Raw genomic sequence first — 22,315 nt, 5'->3', positions numbered from 1 at the left:
TAACAATTTTCCCAATAATACCAAATTACTTTACTTCCACCTTACATTTAGAACAATGCATAAAAATAATATCCTCAAATAATTAAAAATACTAACTTACCTAATCTTCTTCAGAATCCTGATTACGTGTCCGATAAACTTTTCTTATTTCTGTTTCAGGATCTTTAAAATCATACTTATAGTTCACAGCAAGGTACCAAGTAAAATAAATAACTTAATAAAACATCTTTACTTCTATCTCGCACAACCTTAAAGAAACACTTATTACTACCCCTTTCAATCCCACTAAATACCCATTTCGAATTCACTTTAGTTAGGGTCATGGGATCCAAAAATTAACGAACACTGTTTCACACAACACAGAATAAAGCCAAATACAAAATTTCCAGATTTTTTCCCGATTTCCCCCCTTTTCCGATTAAAGAACCGTAATTCGTCCATTAATATCACATGACATATCCCATGATCTCTCATTTCCCTCACACAAAATAATGCGTAATCGGAACTGAGTACTGCTCACATTATTATTAAAGTCCCAGGTAGTAACCTTTATCGCCTCCAAAATGTCGCCAAACTACCAGTTACCATATTCTAAAGATCAGCCGAAATGTGCACACAAGCAATACTCACTGCATGAGTTCGTAACGTTACATTCATAGTTAGTCGTAGTAAAGTTGCTGCGCGTAGTGACCTCTAGTGAAAAACCTCTTTCTCTCCTCCAATATCTCCTTATAGTGATTACGTCAAAAAAAGGGGCAGGAAAATGAACATGTCTGTCTGATATTGTCTTACACAGACGCTTTGATTCTGACTATTCAGGAGCCACAGACATTAGCAAAAACCTACAGCCTACTTGAATGACACCCACATTATTCCCACCAAGCAAAAATACAGATTTCACTAAATCTAGAGGGAAGGAGTGAGTGACGGAGATTGTGAGTATCATCCTTTTGCATTAATTCGTATAGCGCTGCGTGCATCTTTATTAAAAATATATGCATAATCGAATATACTTGTATACATATGGTGTAAGCCGCCGAAACGGTACAGTGGTTAGAAAAGCCTGACTGCGATACCGAAAGGCCTGGGTTCGAATCCCGAAGAAGGCATGGTTGTAACTGTTCGTCCCTTCATAGGAGGCGATGGTAGCCCACCTATTAGGTGCTTTTATAATAAAGAGACCACCACGTCTGGCCTTGTATAGATTAATGGACTGGGTTACACTGTAACTGTTCACAATCTGCTATTGGAAAAAAAAAAAAATATGGTGTTGTAATATACATATTTTTGGGTGATATATAGTATAAGTCATATATATCACCCAAATACCTATAGTGTTTGAACGCTCAATCATAGTCTCTTGATAGAGTCATATATAGACATTATACTGTGTTATGTTCACGTATTTGTACATTTCTAGTGCAATCATAGTCATAAGCTTTAAGTAAAATAATATACATGTTCATAATCATATCGATAAGTCGAAGTCATATTTACAGTTATATTCCTAAATTAACAAAGTTCATAAGTTCCTGTATTAATAAATTGTTTAAAATTTCTTTACTGCTGAGGAAATGTACTTTATGTCATTATACATATGTAGTGAGGCACAAGTCTGTTCCATGTGCGGATAGTTTTCCCATGATTTAGGTTATCTTCTAATTAAATGTCATAATTTGCTTAAGTAATTAGAGTGTACCTGTCTATTTGTTTTTAAAATTTTTATATGTATACTATTGTTTAACGATCATCTGGATTTCCTGTTTCTCCACAGGTGCAGAGTTAATACGTCCGATTCCAATTTGTGCGAAATTAACGAAGAGATAAATGACCATGCCCCGACATGTATTTTACTAATTACGTATTAGTAATATTTCTGTGTGATATGCAATGTACGATGCGATATGCATACTAAATATGCAGTGTGTTGGAGGAGCACACTTGAAGAGCACGGAAAACATAGGAATAAAATGAAGCGAATTTTTGTTTAGTCGGATGACATGATTTAAAGTGTGGTGGATGGCAAATGGATGATGGTTTACGGTAAACTGTAGTACTGAAGTTGGATGTGTTACGTGTGACGAGAATGTCGAGAAACGGAAGAGAATTGCAAGTCTCAAGTTCAAAAGTGAACTGAATAGCAGGATCAATAGAAATCATTGTTGAAAGAACTTTATTTAAATCATCTTTATTACCTTCAAACAGGGTAAAAGTATCGTCTACGTAGCGGAACCATGCCAGGAAGTTTAAAGTTTCAAACAATTTTGATTCCTATTAATGCGTGCAGATATCAGCCAGGATCGGACTGAGGGGCTTCCCATGGCTAATCCCTCAGTTTGCTTGTAATATTTATTTTGGAAAACAAAATGTGTTTGTTTCAAACAGAGTTGAGTGAGAGAAATTAGCTCATTAATTTCGATGCAAGAGAAATGAAATTCGCGAAGTCTGGTTTCTAGAGATCTTAATACACCCTCCACTGGAACACTGGTGAATACTGATTTTACATCAAAAGAAACCATGGGTAAATTTCTAGGAGAAATGTTTTTAACATTTTTTACAAATTCTATTGAATTTTTTATGGTGTAAATGTTATTGTCTAATAGAGTTGAAAATCAACTAAATATTTAGCTAATGAATACGAGGCAGTACCTAAATTTGATACAATAGGGCGGAAAGGAATACCACTTTTATGAATTTTGGAAAGAGTATATAATCTGGCACAATTCGCAACAGATGGGATAAGCGAATGTTTCAAGTTGCCTGAAGTGATTTGTGAAGATTTGATCGCAGTTTTTATTTTTGACATGTCCGAAGGTGAAGGATCTTTAGGGATCGGATTATATGGTCCTTCGTTTAAGAGTTTAGTGAAACCATCAATGTAAGTGTTCTTATCCATGACGACTATCTGGCCACCTTTGTCGGCCTTTGAAATGATAGTATCCGGGTTAGAATGAATTTCGCGCATTGCAGCTCTTTCTTTCGCAGTTAGATTTTGTTTCAAAGGTTTATTATTATCCTTTAAGTTTAAGTTACCTTTAAGTTAAGCAGTAACCTTTAAGTTTGTTTATCAGTGTTTTATTGTTTATCCCTTTTTTAATGTCCACTGCGTTGGCTTCAAGTAGTGATAGTTCCAAAAAATTTTCTGGAATTCTTATTGTTGTGCTGGTACACTAATTCGGTAATAGTTGCTTTGAGATTGTTTTTGAATATTTACCTGAAAAATCAAATAATGCGTATGGAAACTGCTTGTCTAGCACTTGCTCAGGTGTGCTTTTACCGAGGTTTTATGAGTATGATGAAAATTCTCAATTAAACTGTTAGAAGTACAATAGAATGCGGTGGTATGGATATGTTTGATCCTTAATAAATGAGTGAACGACCGGAAGGAGTGCAATTTAAACTAGTAGAAATAACCCGTGGAATGCTCAAACGGAGAATCCAGTTAAATGTTTCTGCTGCCGTATTGGCTGTAATATCAGTTAATAGAGTTTCTTTAATTCAGCGAACGAATCTGTCAGTAAATGTTAAACAATATTTTTAATAGTTAGATGGCGGTAGTGGTCAAACTAGATCCATGTGGAACATGTTGGAATCTGCTGTTAGGAATTCCTATATTGTGGACAGGAAAATTCTTGCAGGATTTTCTATATTGTGAACAGAATAGTTTATGCATGTGTATAGATATTCGTCTTTTGATAAGGAATGCAGGTCTTTGTTCATAAGCGGACATCGCTTTTATTTGATGGCCAGATGAAACGGGTAGTTGTCAGTTTAGTGTATCTTTTATTGTTGGATGGGCTAACTGATGCAATTGGTCGAAAGCAAGTCTCTGAAATTCAGAAGGAGTTAGACTTACCTGTCCCGTAGAAGTATCGTAATAAAGTTTGACATCGGCATTTTGTCAAAATATTGGTTTTAATTATAAGAATCTTTGGACTTTCAACACAATTTCTTCAAAACTAACATTTTCTGGTGTTTTTGCTATTTGAGCGAAGTCTAATATTACTCGGCATCGAAATAGCCTCTGTCTGAGACAAAGCATCAGCAGGAGTACTTTTGTTCCCGATACGTATCGAATACAGGTTTCAAACTTCGCTTTGTAATTTAAATGGTCCTAGATGTTTCGGAGAACATATATCTAACTTTTGGTGAAAATCAAATATTAGTGGTCTATAGGAGAGATTTCCAACTCAAATTGCAAGCGGACTAAATGCATGATCTGAAAAGTTACTCATGGGCCTCAAAAAAAAAAAAAAAAAAAAAAAAAATTAACTAAATTTAAGAAAAGTTGCTACATATTTTTGAAACACATATATAAAAATGATACAAGAAAAACATTCAAATTCATACTTATTTCCTATATGAAATCTAAAAGTTGTATCTGCAAAAAATTTCTTTTGGTGGCAGTGTGTAATTTAAACATATTGACAGCTAAATATTAAAATGTTCAGATTGACGTTTATTCATATAATTGAAATATATTGAAGTAACTTCTAAAAAACTTACTTCTCACTTAAATTTATGAAAACTTCCCAAGAGGCAACGCCAGATTAAGATTACAGACCCTAAGCAATTAAGACATTTTGGCTCTCACTCCCGCCTTTTCTTCTCATTCCTTCCCTCTCGGTCATAGTTTAGTTACACTTTACATTCCATGATAAAATTGACAATGGAACATTTTTGTGGTGCTCCGTTTGCTGAGTCCTTTAATGAGTCCCTAAGCACCTTTTCTTGGTGCCCCCCTTTCCCCTAATGCTCTAAAACATGTGCTTATTTTGCTTAATGGTTACCCCCAGTTCTGCAAAATGCAAAAAGAGACAAAAACTTCAAGATATATCATGGCAACTTATTCTCTTTCATTTATTTATTAGATGTTTGTATAACATGTACAGAAAAAAAAAAAAAGAAAGAAAATACTTATGTGTGTGAATAATTGTAAATTTCTTTGTTTCTTATGACACCTTTCAGGTACAACACTTCATAGTATTTCAATTTTTATAAAGTCTGCAATCTTCGAGGAAAATTATGAAAAAACGCATCTACATGACGAACTATAAATCCTCATTGGTAATCTGGTTCTTTTCGTTGACTTATTAATTTTCAACTGCGGAAGAGAAAAAAAAAATCTGTTTATAAGTAAAGTTCTCCGAAACAAAGTGATTATTCTTATTGTAAAAAATCGTAACTGAGGATATTTGAGTTTTGACTAGTAAAAGTTAATCAAATTTGTGTGCTCAAAATATTTAAATACGGCTTATATCACAGCATAAATTAATTAGTTTCATTTTTATAGTTTCAGAAGCGTTACCCATGTTCGTTTTTGGAAATGAAAATAATGTGAAATTGGGATCCAAAGAATAAAAATATTTAACTTTCTCTTAAGATTCGTGTTATAATAAATTACTTCGGGGGCCGCCGGTTTGAATTACTGGTCTATAGTGTCGTGACAGAATTACCATGTTCTAGCATATGTTTGGAATGTTTTATGGTGGCGTAAATTGCACAGAGTTCTGTATCAAAAGCTCACCACTTCTATTGAGACGACGATAATGAGCCTAGACATTACTTTTAGTTTCTCTCTGAGATTAAAAATAATGTAAAATCTCGAACTTTTTTTACATAAATAAAGTATTAAATGTTATCCGAGACAAAATTTAATGATAAATTTATAAAATTCGGTGGAGTGCACCCCTTTTTTAGAACTTAATACCTGTCATTACAAAGTGGAATATTGTATTCAGAATGATTAATAATAAAATAAGAAATAACCTGTTTTGCTAGCCGTATGCTCTTCGAGATAAAATGTTTTTAACTAATTGTTCATGACGAGATCCATCAGATTAAGAAAATTAATGATTTATTACGGTATGATCACTTTGACATCCTGTCTTTACGCAGTTTTCATAAATTCATCAAAGCATGTTAACTATTATTTTAATTATTCGTCTTCACATTGCACCATTAGTCTTCATATTCAAAATACAATAAACCTTAAATACCACCTTTTTAAGCTATGCACTTTTGAAAGTAACTAGTATTTCTGAGAACATAAAACACTTGTATTAAATTTCACGTCTCTAAGACGATGACCACCACAGTCCGTGCAGGGTCGTCTTAGAGAGGATAATGTTTCTCCTTAGATAGTGCTCGTCCGTAAAGATCACGGCATGCCACTTTCCTTGAGATCATGGAACGCTGAAAACTTTTCTTCCTATAAATTAATGATCATTGTTTCTTTACTATACGCATTTCGGTTTATAAAAGATTTAAAAAGAAAAACTGTTCTTTCTTGAAACGGAGAGAAATTGTACTAAATTAAGCCCAAAACAAGTTATCTGAAATTTTCTTTTTTCCATTACCTATTACTTACAAGTAAATAGATATTTTATAATGTAAAAAAGAAATCTAAACACATTGGAAGCAAAAGGAATGGACACTGAAATATCTGCCCAAAAGAGGATTTTTAGATATTCATATCAAAATTTCCTTCGTATTAAAAATGACACAAGAAAATAAACTACTAGAACAAAGTTCTCAAAATCTTTTAAAGTTATGTGAAATTTTGGCATTTTATATTTCCAAGGAATCATTTATCAAGAAAATTTGTGAGCGCTGTTTAAACTAACAGTACTTTAGCATCAGGTGTAAAAGATCAAAAGCAACGGCAACTTAAGAATTCTTTTTCGGCCTTCAATGAAACTGTATATTAATGCATTTAATTTACACCTTGCAAAATAAAAATAACAATAACAATAATAACATAAAAGATAAAAAGATACAAAAAGTCTGAAAGCTTTCAAATTTTATATTACGCCCAAATGAGCGTTTTTTTTTAACGTTTTACGTGTTATCTTTATTTATTAAATATGTTCTTCACACTTAAACCATAAAATTTAATTCAACAGCAACATCACGAAATATTAAAAAAAAAAAAAAAAAAGCATATCTTTAGAGTTTCCGATAAACAGTCTGGCGCGCTGAAGATAATTATTTTTTTTTCCGTAGTGTTGCAATTACTAGATTTGAAATCGTTGAGTTTGAAATCAAAAATTCGTTAATTTTTTACAAAATACGAAATAGGCAGTTCTATATCTTCCATTCTACTGGGCTGAATGACGAAATTTAACTTGCGTTTTTCATGTCTCGAAAGCGCGACTTAGGGCATGCATTAGACTTATACATAGCATTGTTGTAACATAGGTATTTTGATACAAAATCGGAGTTCTAAAATAGCATACCAATTTTTTTCCATATTTCGATTCTACGACTCAAATTATGCTCAAATATTAAATTTTCTAAAATTTGATGAGAAACTTAGAAATTTAAAAATTTATTTCAGCACCAAGAATCTTGGCGAAAACGGAAAAAAAAATTGGCTTTTGTTTTCCTTTTCCTTTTTTCACTGTGCACGAGCGGAAGAAAGGTGCATCGTTCATTCTTTCCAATAAATTTAACAAAATACGTAAAGCACGTATATTACTTCTAACAAATATGCCAAATTTCCAAACGTTCCATTATATAAATTCAAATATATGTTTTGAAATTTTGAATAAAGAACTCTAATTTATGCCTAGACATGTATCTACTTTAAGGTGATGGTAAAAATCTTATAGGTTATAAATAAAAAAATTCGAAACATTTTGTAAAAATTACTAAAAAATACAAGTTTTAAAAACAAATCAGAAAATATCTGCGGATTTTGTTTGGATTGAACCTAAATTTCCACCTGTGAAAGAAAGAATCAAGTAAGTGTAGTTATAATAATAATAATAAAGAGATATTAATAAATATATACCAAACTGGAATTAACATGGAAGAACTAAAATTTTGAGAACTAAATTTTTTTAAACTACTCGTGCAATTAGCATTTTGGCATAATTTGAGGCGTAGAATAGATATATGAAAAAAAAAAAAAAAAACTGAAATGTTTCAGATTTTAAATTACGTCCAAAGGGGCGTTTTTTTAACATTTTGTGTGTTACCTTTCTTTATTAAATATCATGTTCCTCGCACTTAAACCATAAGATCCAGTGCAACAGCAATATCGCAAAATAGTTTTAAAACGAGCATATCTTTAGAATTTCCGATACAGAGACTCACGCGCTGGAGATAAAAATGTTTTTTCTGCACAACGTTGCCATTGCTCGCTTTGAAATCCTTGAGTTTGTTAATCAAAAATTCGTCAAAGTTTTAAAAAATAGGAAATCGATCATAAAACAAATTTCAAATTTCAAATTTGGTCTTCCACATGCTCATATTCGTTGGAGGATTACGTTATTCAAAATTCGATGACTCCGTTTCTAAGAAACATTACTTTTGTATTCATCTAATTCCAGTTTGTGCTTTTATTTTGAAATAGGTTGACTCACTGTTTGATAACCTTACTGCATTGTCTCAATTAAGATTACATTAACTCTATAAATTATTTATAATTAGCACAAAACTACTATTAGACAATATTTTCTTGTATTTTTCCTCTAATAATGCACATATGCTTTTATTATCTAATAAATTCACATTGATAAAACCTGCCCCTAAACTTTTTTTTGGGAAAAAAAGTAAGTCATTATTACCGTTAAAACTTATATTATAATATCAAAAAACATTTAAATTAATTTTTACAGTCATTTTACAAAAACATTTAAATTAAATTTTACGTGGGAAAGGTGTAATATAAATGAAAAATAAAATAATGCACATACCTTTTGACGCAATGAGCGGCTGTTAATACCCAGTATTTATTGATAATGACACCACCGCAATAATGAGTCGTTAGTAGCCGTACAGAAACCTGCATTAGAGAAGGTAAACCTGTAATTTTCTTATTTAACAATTCTAACATAAATAATAATTTCTTCCCAGCCATTTACTGCTTTCTATGCCAAAAATTCACGAAATGCTTTTTGAGAATGTTCTTGATTTTAAATGTACAATGAAATATAAATTTTTTTAAATTAAAAACCGAAACAAATTTTAAAGTGAAATCTTCAAAGTATTTTTTAAATTAGAAGTCCACAAAAAATTGTCATATCATATTTATATGAAACACTTTCAATATGCCTACATATTCAATCTTTTAAATTTTGATCTTTGTTATGCGTTAATATTTTGGTTAGATCATAAAGGCATAGTAAAATAACGATTGTAATATCTTTGCATATGTCAGCACTGTTGCTTTCCAACTGTTTTTCCTGACTGTTTTAAAACTATGATCCCAAATGCAGTCGGTTCAGCCATCCAGTGGACATTTAAGAGATATAAGAAAGCGGTTTTGGTCCAAGATAAATTTAGAGAGCACTGAGGACCAACTGCCACCCTATGGGCAATACTCGCAAAAAGCGCCGAAAAGTTTGATTAGCACTAAAATTCACAGAAAGTATATTTCAACAAATAATTTTAACCTCTAGAAAACCAAACCCTTCGCTGACATATATGCTTAGATACCGAAACGCCTAAAATTCCATTTGGAAATCTACAACAGCCCCCCCCAAACTAACGAACAAAGAGGTTTGAAAGTTTTAAATGATATTATTCCTAGTTGCGTTCGATTGCATATTTTAGGGGAAGAGTAGAAAAGTGAACATGACGATCTCGGTCATTTGGACGGCTGCGGTCGTAGCTTTTTGATGAAAGGGCCACAGCAATTGTGTGTGCTTCTATCTGTAAGTTTGCACAGGTGAATCGTATCAATAGTGAAGTTCGGCAATTTAAAATTGCTGATGACAAATATGACACTAAATTTCGGAAAATTAGCGTAACTGCACCAAGCTCAGCCCTCTGACTAATAATATCGTATTAATTTCTTAATTAACCAAATTTCAAGCAATACACCATCACTTCAATATTTTTTAATTAAGAAAATTTTAAAATTCTTTCCTTGTTTTTCAATATAAAATGCAATTACTTCAACTAACTACACTTCACTAACAGGGCACTTCAACTAACGGGGCCGATATAGAATCATTGTTTGAAGTAGAAGACTGCGACCCAAAAAATTTTGATTTCCAAAACGAGACCCCCCCCCCCAATGAGTAATTTTTTTTTTTTTTTTTTCCTTCGAAAAGAAGCTGGTAAGTTAAAAAAAAAGGTTGAAAGCCTATGATTTAAAACATGTCTTTCTTATCGTTGGCTAAATGTGTTGAATATATGGGTCTTGTATAACTAAAAAAATTAGATAGAAATGTGTGTCTTAAAATTCTGATATTAAATACTTTAATTCGTGAACTTCTGTTTTTGCATTTTGCAAGATAATTTCTCGTTCAAAATCAGCTTCTTAAAAAGCTACAGGCAAAAGATTGAATCGTGCTGTTTTTAAGCCCTGGTGCAATGTCTACAGATAAAAGAATTTTGAACGGAAGACCTTTATTCTTCGTATAATTTCGTCCTTCAGAACGAAAAAATTACAGAACCGATCGGTAAACTGCTTTAAATTAATCCAACTTTCTTTTTAAACATAATTTAATTTAAAAGTCTCATAAATCAATTTCTTTTTCTAACATGCTTTCGCCCCCCCATAGTACATAAATTATATACAAATGGAAAAAAATACATGAATAAATAAATAAAAATAAATAAAGAAAGAATAAAAAATCTAAGAAATTATCAAAAAGGCTCTAAAGATGAATCATTTACTATACAAAAATAAAAATAACATATGTTTACAGTATATATTATGATCACATGTCTTTTGAGATAGCGGAACAGCCATTCCGTGCTTTCAGAAAAGTTATCCTTTTTATTGTGATGTGCAGAAATAATCTCCACAACATCACCCGATTCCCGTTCTTTAACCTGCTTATAAAATTTCAAAGCCTTCTAATTAATAATGTTGCCAACTATGGGAATTCTCTTAGCCTATTATCTTCCATACATATCCAGAAGGATTTTAATGGAATAATTTAGGATCATTGTGGCTTCATTTAAACTAAACTCCTTAGCCACAGATGTTGAACTTCGTCCGGTTTCAAGACACTCTAAAACTTTTATCTTAACTTTCAACAAAATTGCTTTTTCATATGTTTCATAATTTCGGTGATACTCGACATTTAGAGTTAATTTATATTGCAGAATATGCTAGTCATCCTCAATATCCAACCAAATCCACACAACTGATTAAACTGTACTGCGCAGTTTCTAGCAATTTTCGCCCCTCCTACATACTTCTCTGCGCATGCTGACTAGTAAGTGCATGCAACAGGCGTAAAATATTCTAAAAGTGAATAATATTCCCTTTACGCATTATTAAAATAATTGTTCAGTTGTTTTTTTAATAGCCCTGAATGGCTATTAATTTCGTTTTGGCATTTTGCGCCGAAATTTAATGTCTGTTTCACTTTTCAAATTGTTGCCACCAAATATTATCGCCCTGTGTTATATTTATAGAAAGTAAATATAAAGAATCTGCTTAAATGTATGTATGTTTCTCGCATTGTGATAAAAAAACGGTACCTACAGCCATCTAATTTTGAATAACGTACGTTTCCACCCGTACAGTCATCACTTGCCCAGAAAAAGACTACCCAGAAAAAGATTTTTCAGTAAATTCATCTCTACTACACTGACTCCCAATAAGTATTTGGACACCTACGATAGAAAAGAAAAACTAACTTTATTCAAAATTAATAGTTGGTAGAGCCTCCACGAGAGGTCATTACAGCGTGGACCCCCCGGGGTATACTTTCCACAAGTCTTTGTATGACAGCTAGTGGCATTTTCTTCCATTCGGCTTGGAGAAGACATAGAAGTTCCTTCACCGATTTCGCACGGGTAGTGCACCCCTGAATTCGGCGATGCAACTCGTCCCAGAGGTTCTCGATAGGGTTCAGGTCTGGACTCTAGGCAGGCTAGTCGATTCGATGAACTCCATTGGCACCATACCAAGCCTTGGTTAACGTCGAAACATGACAACTGACATTGTCGTCCTGAAAGTAACAGGGGTCCAACCCGAAAACTGCCACAACGTAGGAAGCACATTGTCATCCAAAATAGTGCAGTAGTTGAGCTTACCATGAATGGGGACCAAGGGTCCCAGCCCATACCAGGAGAAACACCCCCCGACCATAATTCCACCTCCGCCGAACTTGACTGTTGGCACAATGCATTCTGGCAGGACACCTTCTCCAGGTAGACGCCAGACCTAGACCCTGCGATCCGAAAGGTAAAAGGGTGAACCTTCATTCGTCACTCAAAGAACCCGTTTCCACTGATCTACGGTCCAATTTCGATGTGCTTTGCACCACATTAACCGAGCAGCGCGGTTGGACTTTGCGATCAAAAACTTATGGGCAGCAGCACGACCATGAAAACCAAGCAGATGTGCTTCCTTACGGATGGTATTCATTGAAACAATACTCCCGTATGCCTGTTGAAACTCCTCGCGGATGAGGGCCATCGGTTGGAAGCGGTTCTTCCGAATTTTTCTGGACAGCACTCGTCGGTCTCTATCTCCCAGTTTCGTTGGTCTGCCGACTCGGGGCACATTCCGGCAATCACTGCTCACCTTCCACTTCTTAAGCACATAGGCCACTGTCGATTTTGGGTACTTCAGATCGCTAGATATGTCCCTTAAAGATCGGCCACATTTCTGATACCCGATAATTATACCTTTCTCGAAATCAGAGAGCTCCGAACTGCGAGGCATCTTGCATGCGACTAAAGCCGATGCTGTTTCCTACACGATGTATACCGCGGATTCCGTGACGTACCTTAGGATTGCAGATATCGTCATTTGCATAGGTTTCCAAATACTTATTGGTAGTCAGTGTATAAGTGACACAAGTTATATCAAGATTGAACAGCCTGAACAAAAAAGTTATATTATCGTCTAAAGTTTGCTTCTGTTATTAACGCGTCAATAAACAGAGAACGTGCATATCAGCAGACGTATGTAATTATGTGCATAAAAATACTTTTAATGATACGAGGAAATTTTAATCAATTGTGATGAAAATGGGAAAACACCTAGGGGCCCATTTTCAGACAAATTTATGAAATGTCAGTAGGAAGTAGCCTACCATACAAAATTAATTAATTCAATGTGTTGGTCATAATTTAGAACAAATTTTAGTGAGCCAGATAAATGCGTCTTCTTTTTATTCTTTGCTATTAGACATTATTCAAGATATACATCGAAGATGAATCAATTGAGTGTTGTTTTAAGTTATGTTTATATTGGAAGAGTTAATTCAAAACCCATAAATTTTATAATTAAAGAAACATTCCTCGCATTTTATAATGTAAAAGCTCATTCTTCCGAAGGTTTGAAAGAACTCATTCTCAGTTTCTTGACTGAAAAGAAATTTCAATTAAAAAGCGTTATGGATAAGATTATGGCTGGACTTATGTTATGAGTTGTATCCATAATTGTCCTCCAGCAAAAGATAAAAATTATTCAACCATCTGCAGAATATGTACACTTAAACCTCCTTATTAATGACGCTGTGAGTGGTTGTAAAGAAATTACATCACTTTTTGATATACATTACAAAATATGTATTTATTCTGTGGGAAAATCATAAACCGATGGAATTCATTAATAAATTTTATTGCCGAATTAGAAATATTTTTAAAAAAACTAAACCAGAGTCTTTGATCAGCTAAGATTCGCTAAATGCATTTAAGATTCGCTAAATGCATTTAAGATTCGCTAAATGCAATAAAGTTATGTTTTGGTGGTATTTTGAATGTTTTAATTGAAATCTACCTTAAAAGCAATTTTAAAAAAATCTGTTTTTCTTTTTTGTTTTGTGGATGTGTACACCACATGACTTCCTTGTATTGGAATATTAAATTATACGCATTTTTTCTTGCATTTCATTTAAACTTATTGGATTGAATTAAATCTACATCGCCGACAGCGCATAAACCACAATAGAATAAATGCATTCTTTAAAATCCACTCTAGTATTTGTTTACCATAGCGACACTCTGGCGCTAAATTCACTTAACAGTATTAATAATTATATAACAGTTAACTTATATAATAATTATATAACGGAAATTAAGTTAACTGTTATATAATCCAATAATTATATAACAGTTAACTTATATATTTCGTTTATATTATAACTCAGAATGCACAAAATTTATATCATTTAAATTATCTAATCGTTGCCACATGTTCTATTCAAAAACTGTAATAAAGCTAGAATGATGTATAAAAGAAATTAAGCAAACAAAACAAAAAAGAAACAGTTTTTCACAGACGATTGAGTATTTCTCATTTAATTAATTCAGTTCTCACTTCGCGAGAAGGCAAAAATACATAAAAACTCAAAATATATATATTAAAAATTACGAAGTAAATCTGAAACACTTATTTCCTCGAAAAAATTCCAGAAAGAATTAAGCATGATTTAATTGGCAATAATAAATGAAAGCGTTATCTTTGTTGTTGCGAAGCTAAGTTTCTCTAGATTGGCAACAAATCCACTAGTCTCCTGTTTCAAATGTGAACATAAATGGCCGCCATTAAAAAAGGCTTAGCGGCACTTAGACAACTTTAAAATTGTTGATAATTCTAAAAGTATTGCCCACAGATTTACTAAAGGCATAAAAACCTTAACCGGAAGATAAAAACAACATAATACAATCATTTTTAAAGCAAAAAATGTGCAATTTACAAACATATAAGAGTAAAGAAACTGAGATCACTGAGCCGGGTAACAGAGTGGATATATATATAAATATATTTATATACGTTTGGTGCGGCCGATTGCAACCAAAATACGAGGTGCACATCTACATGTTATAGCAGTCCTATATACAAAATTTCAACGTTCTGAGGCTACTCGTTTTTGAGTTATGTGAGATACGCACGTACGTACATACGTTCGTACAGACGCCACGAAAAATTCTCTTCAGAATTAATTTTAAAGCACTTTTATAATTTTTTTGAAGGAAAAGAGTATTTTATTCTGTCCTTACGTACAGATATCACGCAAAAACATCGTTAAATTGCATTCGATAGCGGTCAAAATGGATATTTTCGTTGAAATATGCTGCCTGAAACTTTTCGCGATTACAATACTTCCTTTTTACTTCGTACAAGGAAGTAAAAAAGAGGAATGGAAAAATGGTCTGCTAATTAAAAAAAAATAGCAAATTTAGAATTTATTGTTATTGTATGTGTATGAGTAAAGTATTAAATGAAACAAATTACGTTTCTAAAATATTACAGAAAAGTAATATATGTCTAGATGCAACTACGCAATGTTCAAATAATGCCTGCATAAATGCAAAGTAACTAATTTTGCAAATAATGCAAAGTAACGAAACGAATTTGAACTTATTTTAGCAGAATCGAAACATTAACATGACCGAAAAAGGGAATATTACTTCAGAATTTCTAACCAAGAGACAAAATAACACCAAAATGTCATTTGGACTAATTTTCGACTTGCCATATATTTCCCTCCCGTGAAGAATATTTTAGAATGAAAGTTTTTAACTGCGTTTTAAACATTATTTTAGTGCAAATAAATTACTGACGTATTGGCATGATAAATGTGAGAGATCAGTTTGGTTTTTTGGAACCTCGTTATATAATCCATGTTAAAGAAATTGAAATAATATAAAAATGTAACAAGTTAGTAGATATTTATTCTGAAATACTGTCGAAAAATTTATTTTACAATTTATAAATGCACTACAGCTGTGGAAAGATGACCTTAATGAAAATATGGCCATTCAAGAATCTGGGAACTTAATGTTAAAAAAAAATATCGTTCAGTGGAACGTAACTTCTATGAAGTGTAAAAAATAAGACAGTTTTCTCTCTTTTTTTTTTTAACGATTCCTGTAACTGTTACTACAGTAGAAAGATCGTTTTCAAAGCTAAAAATTATTAAAGATGTATACACGAATGCAAGTTTCATGCTATTTGGATGTTTCCTGCACGGTGCTGCATTTTGGATGGCCAATAGCTTATAAACTTTTTGCTTCGCTGATGAAATTGTTTGAAAATACGTGTGTATTCATATAAGTATCTGTTTTTTATTAATATTGTGAATTATTTGAAATTATGTTCAATTTTTACTCTAAGGTAGTTTTTGAAATTTTTGGAATGGAATCGCAATCACCCAGATGTTTATACGGCTTTTGAACTGATATTAGGTGTCGATCCTTGGAACAACCATGAATCTCATCTTTAGCGTTTTTGAAATTCCGAAAACCGCATCAAAAGGACCACTTTAATTAATAAATATTTATTTTAGAAATTTTCTTTAGAGAAATGAAAAATATTTGCATAACTAATAAAGCAAAGGATCTAAAAGAGCAATCTGCCTAAGAAAGGAGATGCTTTCGCAGAGGACTTTTAAAGAGTAAATAGATGGTCGATGCCTGAATACTGTGAAGAAGGGAAATTATTAAGAAGTGTTACATTTCTGTTTGTAGTTAGCTGCTTGATGACAATTGTATTATGCAAAAAAAAAAAGTTCCTGCTTTTCATGTTTAGTCATTGAATCCATATTACCAGATAATTTGATGCAGCAAATGAAACAAAGAAAAAAAAAAAAAAATTCATTCTGCAAGCGGATATTTTTATGGAATCAAATTGAAATATGTTATCTGCCTTTGCCACTGATTATCGCAGCCTCCACTGAAAAACTAAGTCTTAAAGTTATCCATTTTTATATAATATCGCAGATATCTTAGTTATCTACGATATTACTTAGTTATCGTAGTTAAGATCATTATTAGTGCAAAGGGATTTGAATCCCGAAGGACTATTAGTTTCGTTTTGGCATTTTGCGTCGGACTCATAAATGTCGGTTCACTTTTCAAACTGTTGCCATAAAATGTTAAGAGTCCTGCATTATATTTGAAGAAATTAAATAATGAAAAATCTGCATAAATGTATGTATATTTCTCGTATTGTGATAAAACAACGGTACATAGAGTCATCGAATTTTGAATAACGTAATCCTCCAACGAATATGAGCATGTGGAAGACCAAATTTGAAATTTGAAATTTGTTTTATGATCGATTTCCTATTTTTTAAAACTTTGACGAATTTTTGATTAACAAACTCAAGGATTTCAAAGCGAGCAATGGCAACGTTGTGCAGAAAAAACATTTTTATCTCCAGCGCGTGAGTCTCTGTATCGGAAATTCTAAAGATATGCTCGTTTTAAAACTATTTTGCGATATTGCTGTTGCACTGGATCTTATGGTTTAAGTGCGAGGAACATGATATTTAATAAAGAAAGGTAACGCACAAAATGTTAAAAAACGCCCCTTTGGACGTAATTTAAAATCTGAAACATTTCAGATTTTGTTTTTTTATTTCTTAATTTAATTTTTTGATTTTCAATGTTCTCTTATTTTCGACCGTCTTTTATTATGATCTTCTGAAGTTGTGCTTCAATTTTTGCCGTAATCTCTTATTTTGAGAGTAGATTGGATTATTCGAGTTTTGGTAACGCACACGAGGGCTATCTGTCTAGAGGGATACCTTTTTAAAAGACTTTAAAGGGAGGGAAACTTTTTAAGAAACTAGCTAATCTAAATGCTTCATGTTTTATTTAAAATTTAAACCGTGATTTATAAACTTTTTTAAGATTTCATATTCACGTTATACATGGGGGAAAGTCATGAAAACGCTCATGCAGCTAGTCCGTTCGCTGCATTGAACCTAGATCGGACTATTAGTATTCAGTGATCTTTCGGTTCAGCTTTTGCATGGTCAATTGCATTACTTCGGTTACTGTGCCTCAACGATCCTCGCGGGCATGACTGTGAAAGGAACGAGGGTTTGGCTACCGCTTTCTGATTACTAAACAGACGTAACGAATTCGGTCGTGCGTTCGTTTCCTCCCGTATCGTGGCTTTAAGAAATGGCATGCAGGCGCAATTCCTTCTGCAAGGCAAGGATGTTCTTTAGGCTGGCAACTGAAGTATGACAACCACTGCTTGCTCCAGGTCGTCTATAAGAGTCATTCACACTAGGGTTTATCTGAACTAATGGAGACATCTGGCATAGCCAACATAGATCCACGGTGCTCTGAAAAATCTGAATTTCACGTATAGCGGAGCTAGATGACACATGGAACTGACTCCATTAGCTCAGATAAATCCCACTGTGAATGGCTCATTACGGGTTTACGCATTCTTCGTAGAGAAGTTTTTTCGCGTCTAGGTAGTATGTTTGTTCCTTTGAGTTTCGTTTATATAGGTGTTTTAGCAAGGATAATTCAAAGACTTCTTCAACATATCTGCAACCAGCTCAGTTCCCGTTGCTGCAGACGGCAGAAACGTATTAAAACTTGAAACAAGGGTTTTCTGCATCTGTGTCCCACTCCGTACAACTCCCTCGATACTCATCAATGAATTAACGACAAGACCGTTCGTTGTTTTTCTGCGCACTAGCTCAGGTTTTTAGCCTAGGAAGCAATGTAATGGTAACTTTACTTACCGCCCATGGGAATTCTCCTTCATAAGCTTCTTTGCCGCCGACGATTCTTCCTCTTCTTGCATATCGCCTGCCACACTGCATCTTTGATTCTGTGTCATATTATAAAATAAATAATTTTCGAGTACACAATACCCAAAACAAGCATGATCAGATAAGTCTGATATTCTACTAACAGCAATAAATTAAAAATTTGGTAAACATCTATAAGTATACACATTTCTACAAGTATACACATTCTACAAGTTTTACACATTTACAAGTACACACATATACAAGTATACATTATTCAGTTTCAGAATTATTAACAATTAAGGTCTGTTACGAATTCGTAGAAAAACTAAAAGAGATTAGCTACATATAATGGAAGTATGATAAAAATACGTAAAAGCAACTCACAAACTACAGTTACCATATAAAAATATCTGATGTGGACGCTACATGATTTCCTTGTACGGCCTATTAAATTATTCGGCCTATAAAATTTTTTACTTCGTACAAGGAAGTAAAAAGGGTAATGTTGTGAAACTGCATGTGTGTGTCGTTTAAGGAGATATGCAAATGATTAGAAGTTTGGAGTAAAAATGCATAGCATTAAGAAATAGTAGTAATAAGAAGTTTCAGCTGTAAGATGTCGTCAATTTAATTTACTTACTACGCCAAACACTAAAAGTTTTGTATTAAAAATTTGTTACGATAGACAAGCTGTTCTGCTCTAACAATTTCCCCCACTCGGGCAAATTACTTTCATAGTTTAGGATCGATCGGGAGACGGACAAGATGGTTTTCCAATGTGGCATTTCCTGCCAGTTTATCCGGGAGCTTTCTCCAGAGCGGCTAGGTAAACAGGTAAAAGTGCATGGAACACCAACGGCTTCACTACAGAGTCTAACAGGTATTGCCTCAATACACTAACAAACTATAAAGTATGAAAAACTGGAATTCACCGTATGCTTTTTGTCCTTAATAACATTGGAGATTCGATCATAGCTCCGAAAACAATTCTAAAGTGAATCCGGAAAATTTGTATTAACGTATAGCATTTCATTCGAATCATGGCGTATTATTATGCCTAGAGTCTCGAACGTCTTCTTCGCTGTTTAATTCAGCCTTAGTCGTTTGCCTGTAAATTTGCACAAAAAAATAAGAATTCTTTTAATAGGGTGGTTTTTAGGTTCAAACATATTCTTGACCTATTTTAATAACCAATGGATTCTTTTTTTTTTTTTTAATTTTTGCATACGTATTTACAATGACAGCACAGTACACCACAGCGATTATTTTTAACTCCATATAATACTTTCTTCCTTTTTCCTTTACAGGAGTAAGTAAACAACTCAGTAATGCAAAGGAAGTACAATACAATAATGCCCGATATCTAGATCGGAGAGAATAAGAAATATGTATAATAATAACAGTTCTCTCTAATTTTTTTTTTCATTTTTTTTTCAGTTGAAGTGACTTTTTTTACATATTTTTCGCACATGCGTTGCTTAAATAACAATGTAGTTACTGCAAAATTTTAATTTTAATACCATAGGATAGAACCTAAAATATCCTCTAAATGAAGCTCGTCCAGGATCTCTAACACATTACAAGAAATTCTGGCGACTTTTCCATCTGATCTCACGTTCACAGTAATCGAATATTAAGGTTAACAACAATATAGGATTTGTTAAAAAAAATCGCCGATTTTTAAAGCAAAATTTTCGAACGGAAATACAAATAAATTATTTTAATCACGAATTGCTGGATAGAATTGGTAGCCCTTTAAAAAAAAAAAAAAAAAAAAAAAAAACTTAATTTGCACTTTGTAATTATGCTGGTAGGAGAGAATAATTTTCCTACTCTCAGAGGTAGTGTTTTCTGTACTTTTGGCTCATGCTCTGAATTAAGAAGCATAAAATAAAAAACTTTTAAAACTAACTGTTTTAAGTTAAAATGCACTAAAAGGGAAAAGTATTTTTTTCACTACCACAAGATGTTTGATAATATGCGAGTAAAAGCGTGAATAGCCCATATAAGCATTGTATTGCGACATTAAGAGAATTTTAAGAAATAATGAATCTGATAGTATAAGGTATTACATATATCTGAGTGATTATATTCAATTCATTGATTTTTTTTCCTTCTTCTTTGAAAACTTTGATTTTGAATCATGATTGCTAGTAGCCCAAAGATTTTATTTTTATTCGCAGAGAATGTTGTGATAGCTAAAAGACATAGTGTTACCTTTAGTGCATTTAGCTAAAAAAATAATTAAAACACGACGAATAATTCAATAATTGGAAATTTTAAAGAATCAGATGAAAATTTTGATATATATTTTTTAAATCAATGTACTGAGTGTTAAATATTTCATAGAATTCTGTACCTCAGTTTCATGTAAATAAAAGTTTAAATCAATGTTTAACCACTTGCGCTACGATTAAACTTCACGGTTGCGGTGCCGTGCGCTACAATATATGAATATAACAAGCAGTAAAGTGTCTCATTTACTCCGCTCCGCGCCTGCGAGTGCAATCCAGAACTGTAACTCGAGAAATAAACAATCTCGTTGTTAGGCGACGTTTATATTTAAAGTTGTGTTTAAATAAAAAAGATTTATTTGAAAACCTTTCGAAGACTTGCTAGTAAATTTTAGACACAGCGATAATCAGCTTAACGTTTATTAGGGTTTGGAGCTAATTTACACTCCCAAGCAAATAAAATTCTATACATATATTGCAGAACACATTTTTGTTTCTGTATGGAAATTTTAATAGTTTATTTGGGATAATTTTTTTAAATTCCTACTTACGCATGGTCTGAAACTGTGCAGAATATAAAATTGCTGCATTTCCTTCCGTTTCAAATTCACTTTCATCACCCTTTTCTGTTTCAAGCTTTGAACTTCGAGTACTTTCTGAAAAATATAAATCTGTAACTACGAGCAATATATGCCTGTTATAATATAGAACTTAATACCAGAACATATTATAGTCATCGCTTTTTGAAGAAGTAATATTTGTATATAAAACAGTGCTTATAATAGAAACGAAAGATTTTTTGTAATCACATTTCCTATTTGCGATACCTGTTCTAAAAAGCAAAAAGAAAATTATGCTTGTAAATAAAACTAAGGCGATATTAATTGAAAATACTATTAAAAAGGATTCTCATCGGGTAGAACATTTTATCTTAGCAAAATAAGTTCAGTTTATTGAAAAGAATGACATTACAAGAAAAAAAGTGTCAGGAAAGATGAAAATTAAAAATTATTACCTTCATGCAGGTTTAAAGTAGAAATTTAATAGATGATCATACGTACATGCGAAGAAAATACGAACAAACGCAGAATACTGAAAAGTGCAAATCAAAGCAAAACAGTTCTTAAAAATCAGGCAGATTTTCTTGCACGAAAAAGTGCATCACTATTACAGTCAACAAACTCAAATATGTCATACCACTCAATAAGACTAAACGTAAAGCAGTCTATGAAAAGCAAACATCAGTTGAAATTGTTGGATAGTATTAAGACGAAACAATGGAAAGCGGAAGATCCCGCTTGCCTGCCCAGATTATCCAAGACGTAATGCTGTGCCCCCTTTTTGGCTACTTACAGGCCATGATTGCCTGAGCGAACATGTTTACCTAACTGATATATTTGATCAATCATTTTGCAGACTCTGTGATCTTATGGAACCCATGACCATAGCCCATCTTCGTCCCTATGGGCACTTCTTGGTTAAGACTCCGAGACCACACAGTATTGGCATGCCAGAGACTGTCTTAGGCAATGACTTTATATCTTATTATTATATTTTATTCGGAGAAATCAGTGGATGATTTCACATTAGCAGCTGATGGGCCATTGGTTGACTGGGAAAACATTTGAGGACTGCCTGCTTAATCCTTTGAGT

The 22,315-nt window shown here is 32.9% G+C and overlaps 1 protein-coding gene across 2 annotated transcripts in view; it reads right to left on the bottom strand.

Moving 5' to 3' along the window:
• The window catches only part of LOC118189482 (mite allergen Der f 3-like), an 84,095-nt gene that overhangs the window by 11,177 nt on the left and 50,603 nt on the right, over window positions 1-22,315 (bottom strand). The window contains exons 2-4 of one of the 2 annotated variants that reach the window (XM_035360088.2): window positions 21,214-21,318; window positions 18,417-18,505; window positions 8,703-8,791 (exon numbers count right to left, since the gene is read on the bottom strand). In XM_035360088.2, the coding sequence (XP_035215979.1) occupies window positions 8,703-8,791; window positions 18,417-18,505; window positions 21,214-21,318 (283 nt within the window). The remainder of the gene's footprint in view (window positions 1-8,702; window positions 8,792-18,416; window positions 18,506-21,213; window positions 21,319-22,315) is intronic. The other variant, XM_085817004.1, reaches the window with a different exon arrangement.

This window comes from Stegodyphus dumicola, chromosome 5 (genome assembly GCF_044657685.1).
Source record: "Stegodyphus dumicola isolate Sdum_Otavi_A_Nest chromosome 5, ASM4465768v1".
NCBI classification, from domain to species: domain Eukaryota; kingdom Metazoa; phylum Arthropoda; class Arachnida; order Araneae; family Eresidae; genus Stegodyphus; species Stegodyphus dumicola.
This window is presented reverse-complemented; position numbering and strand designations above follow the sequence as displayed.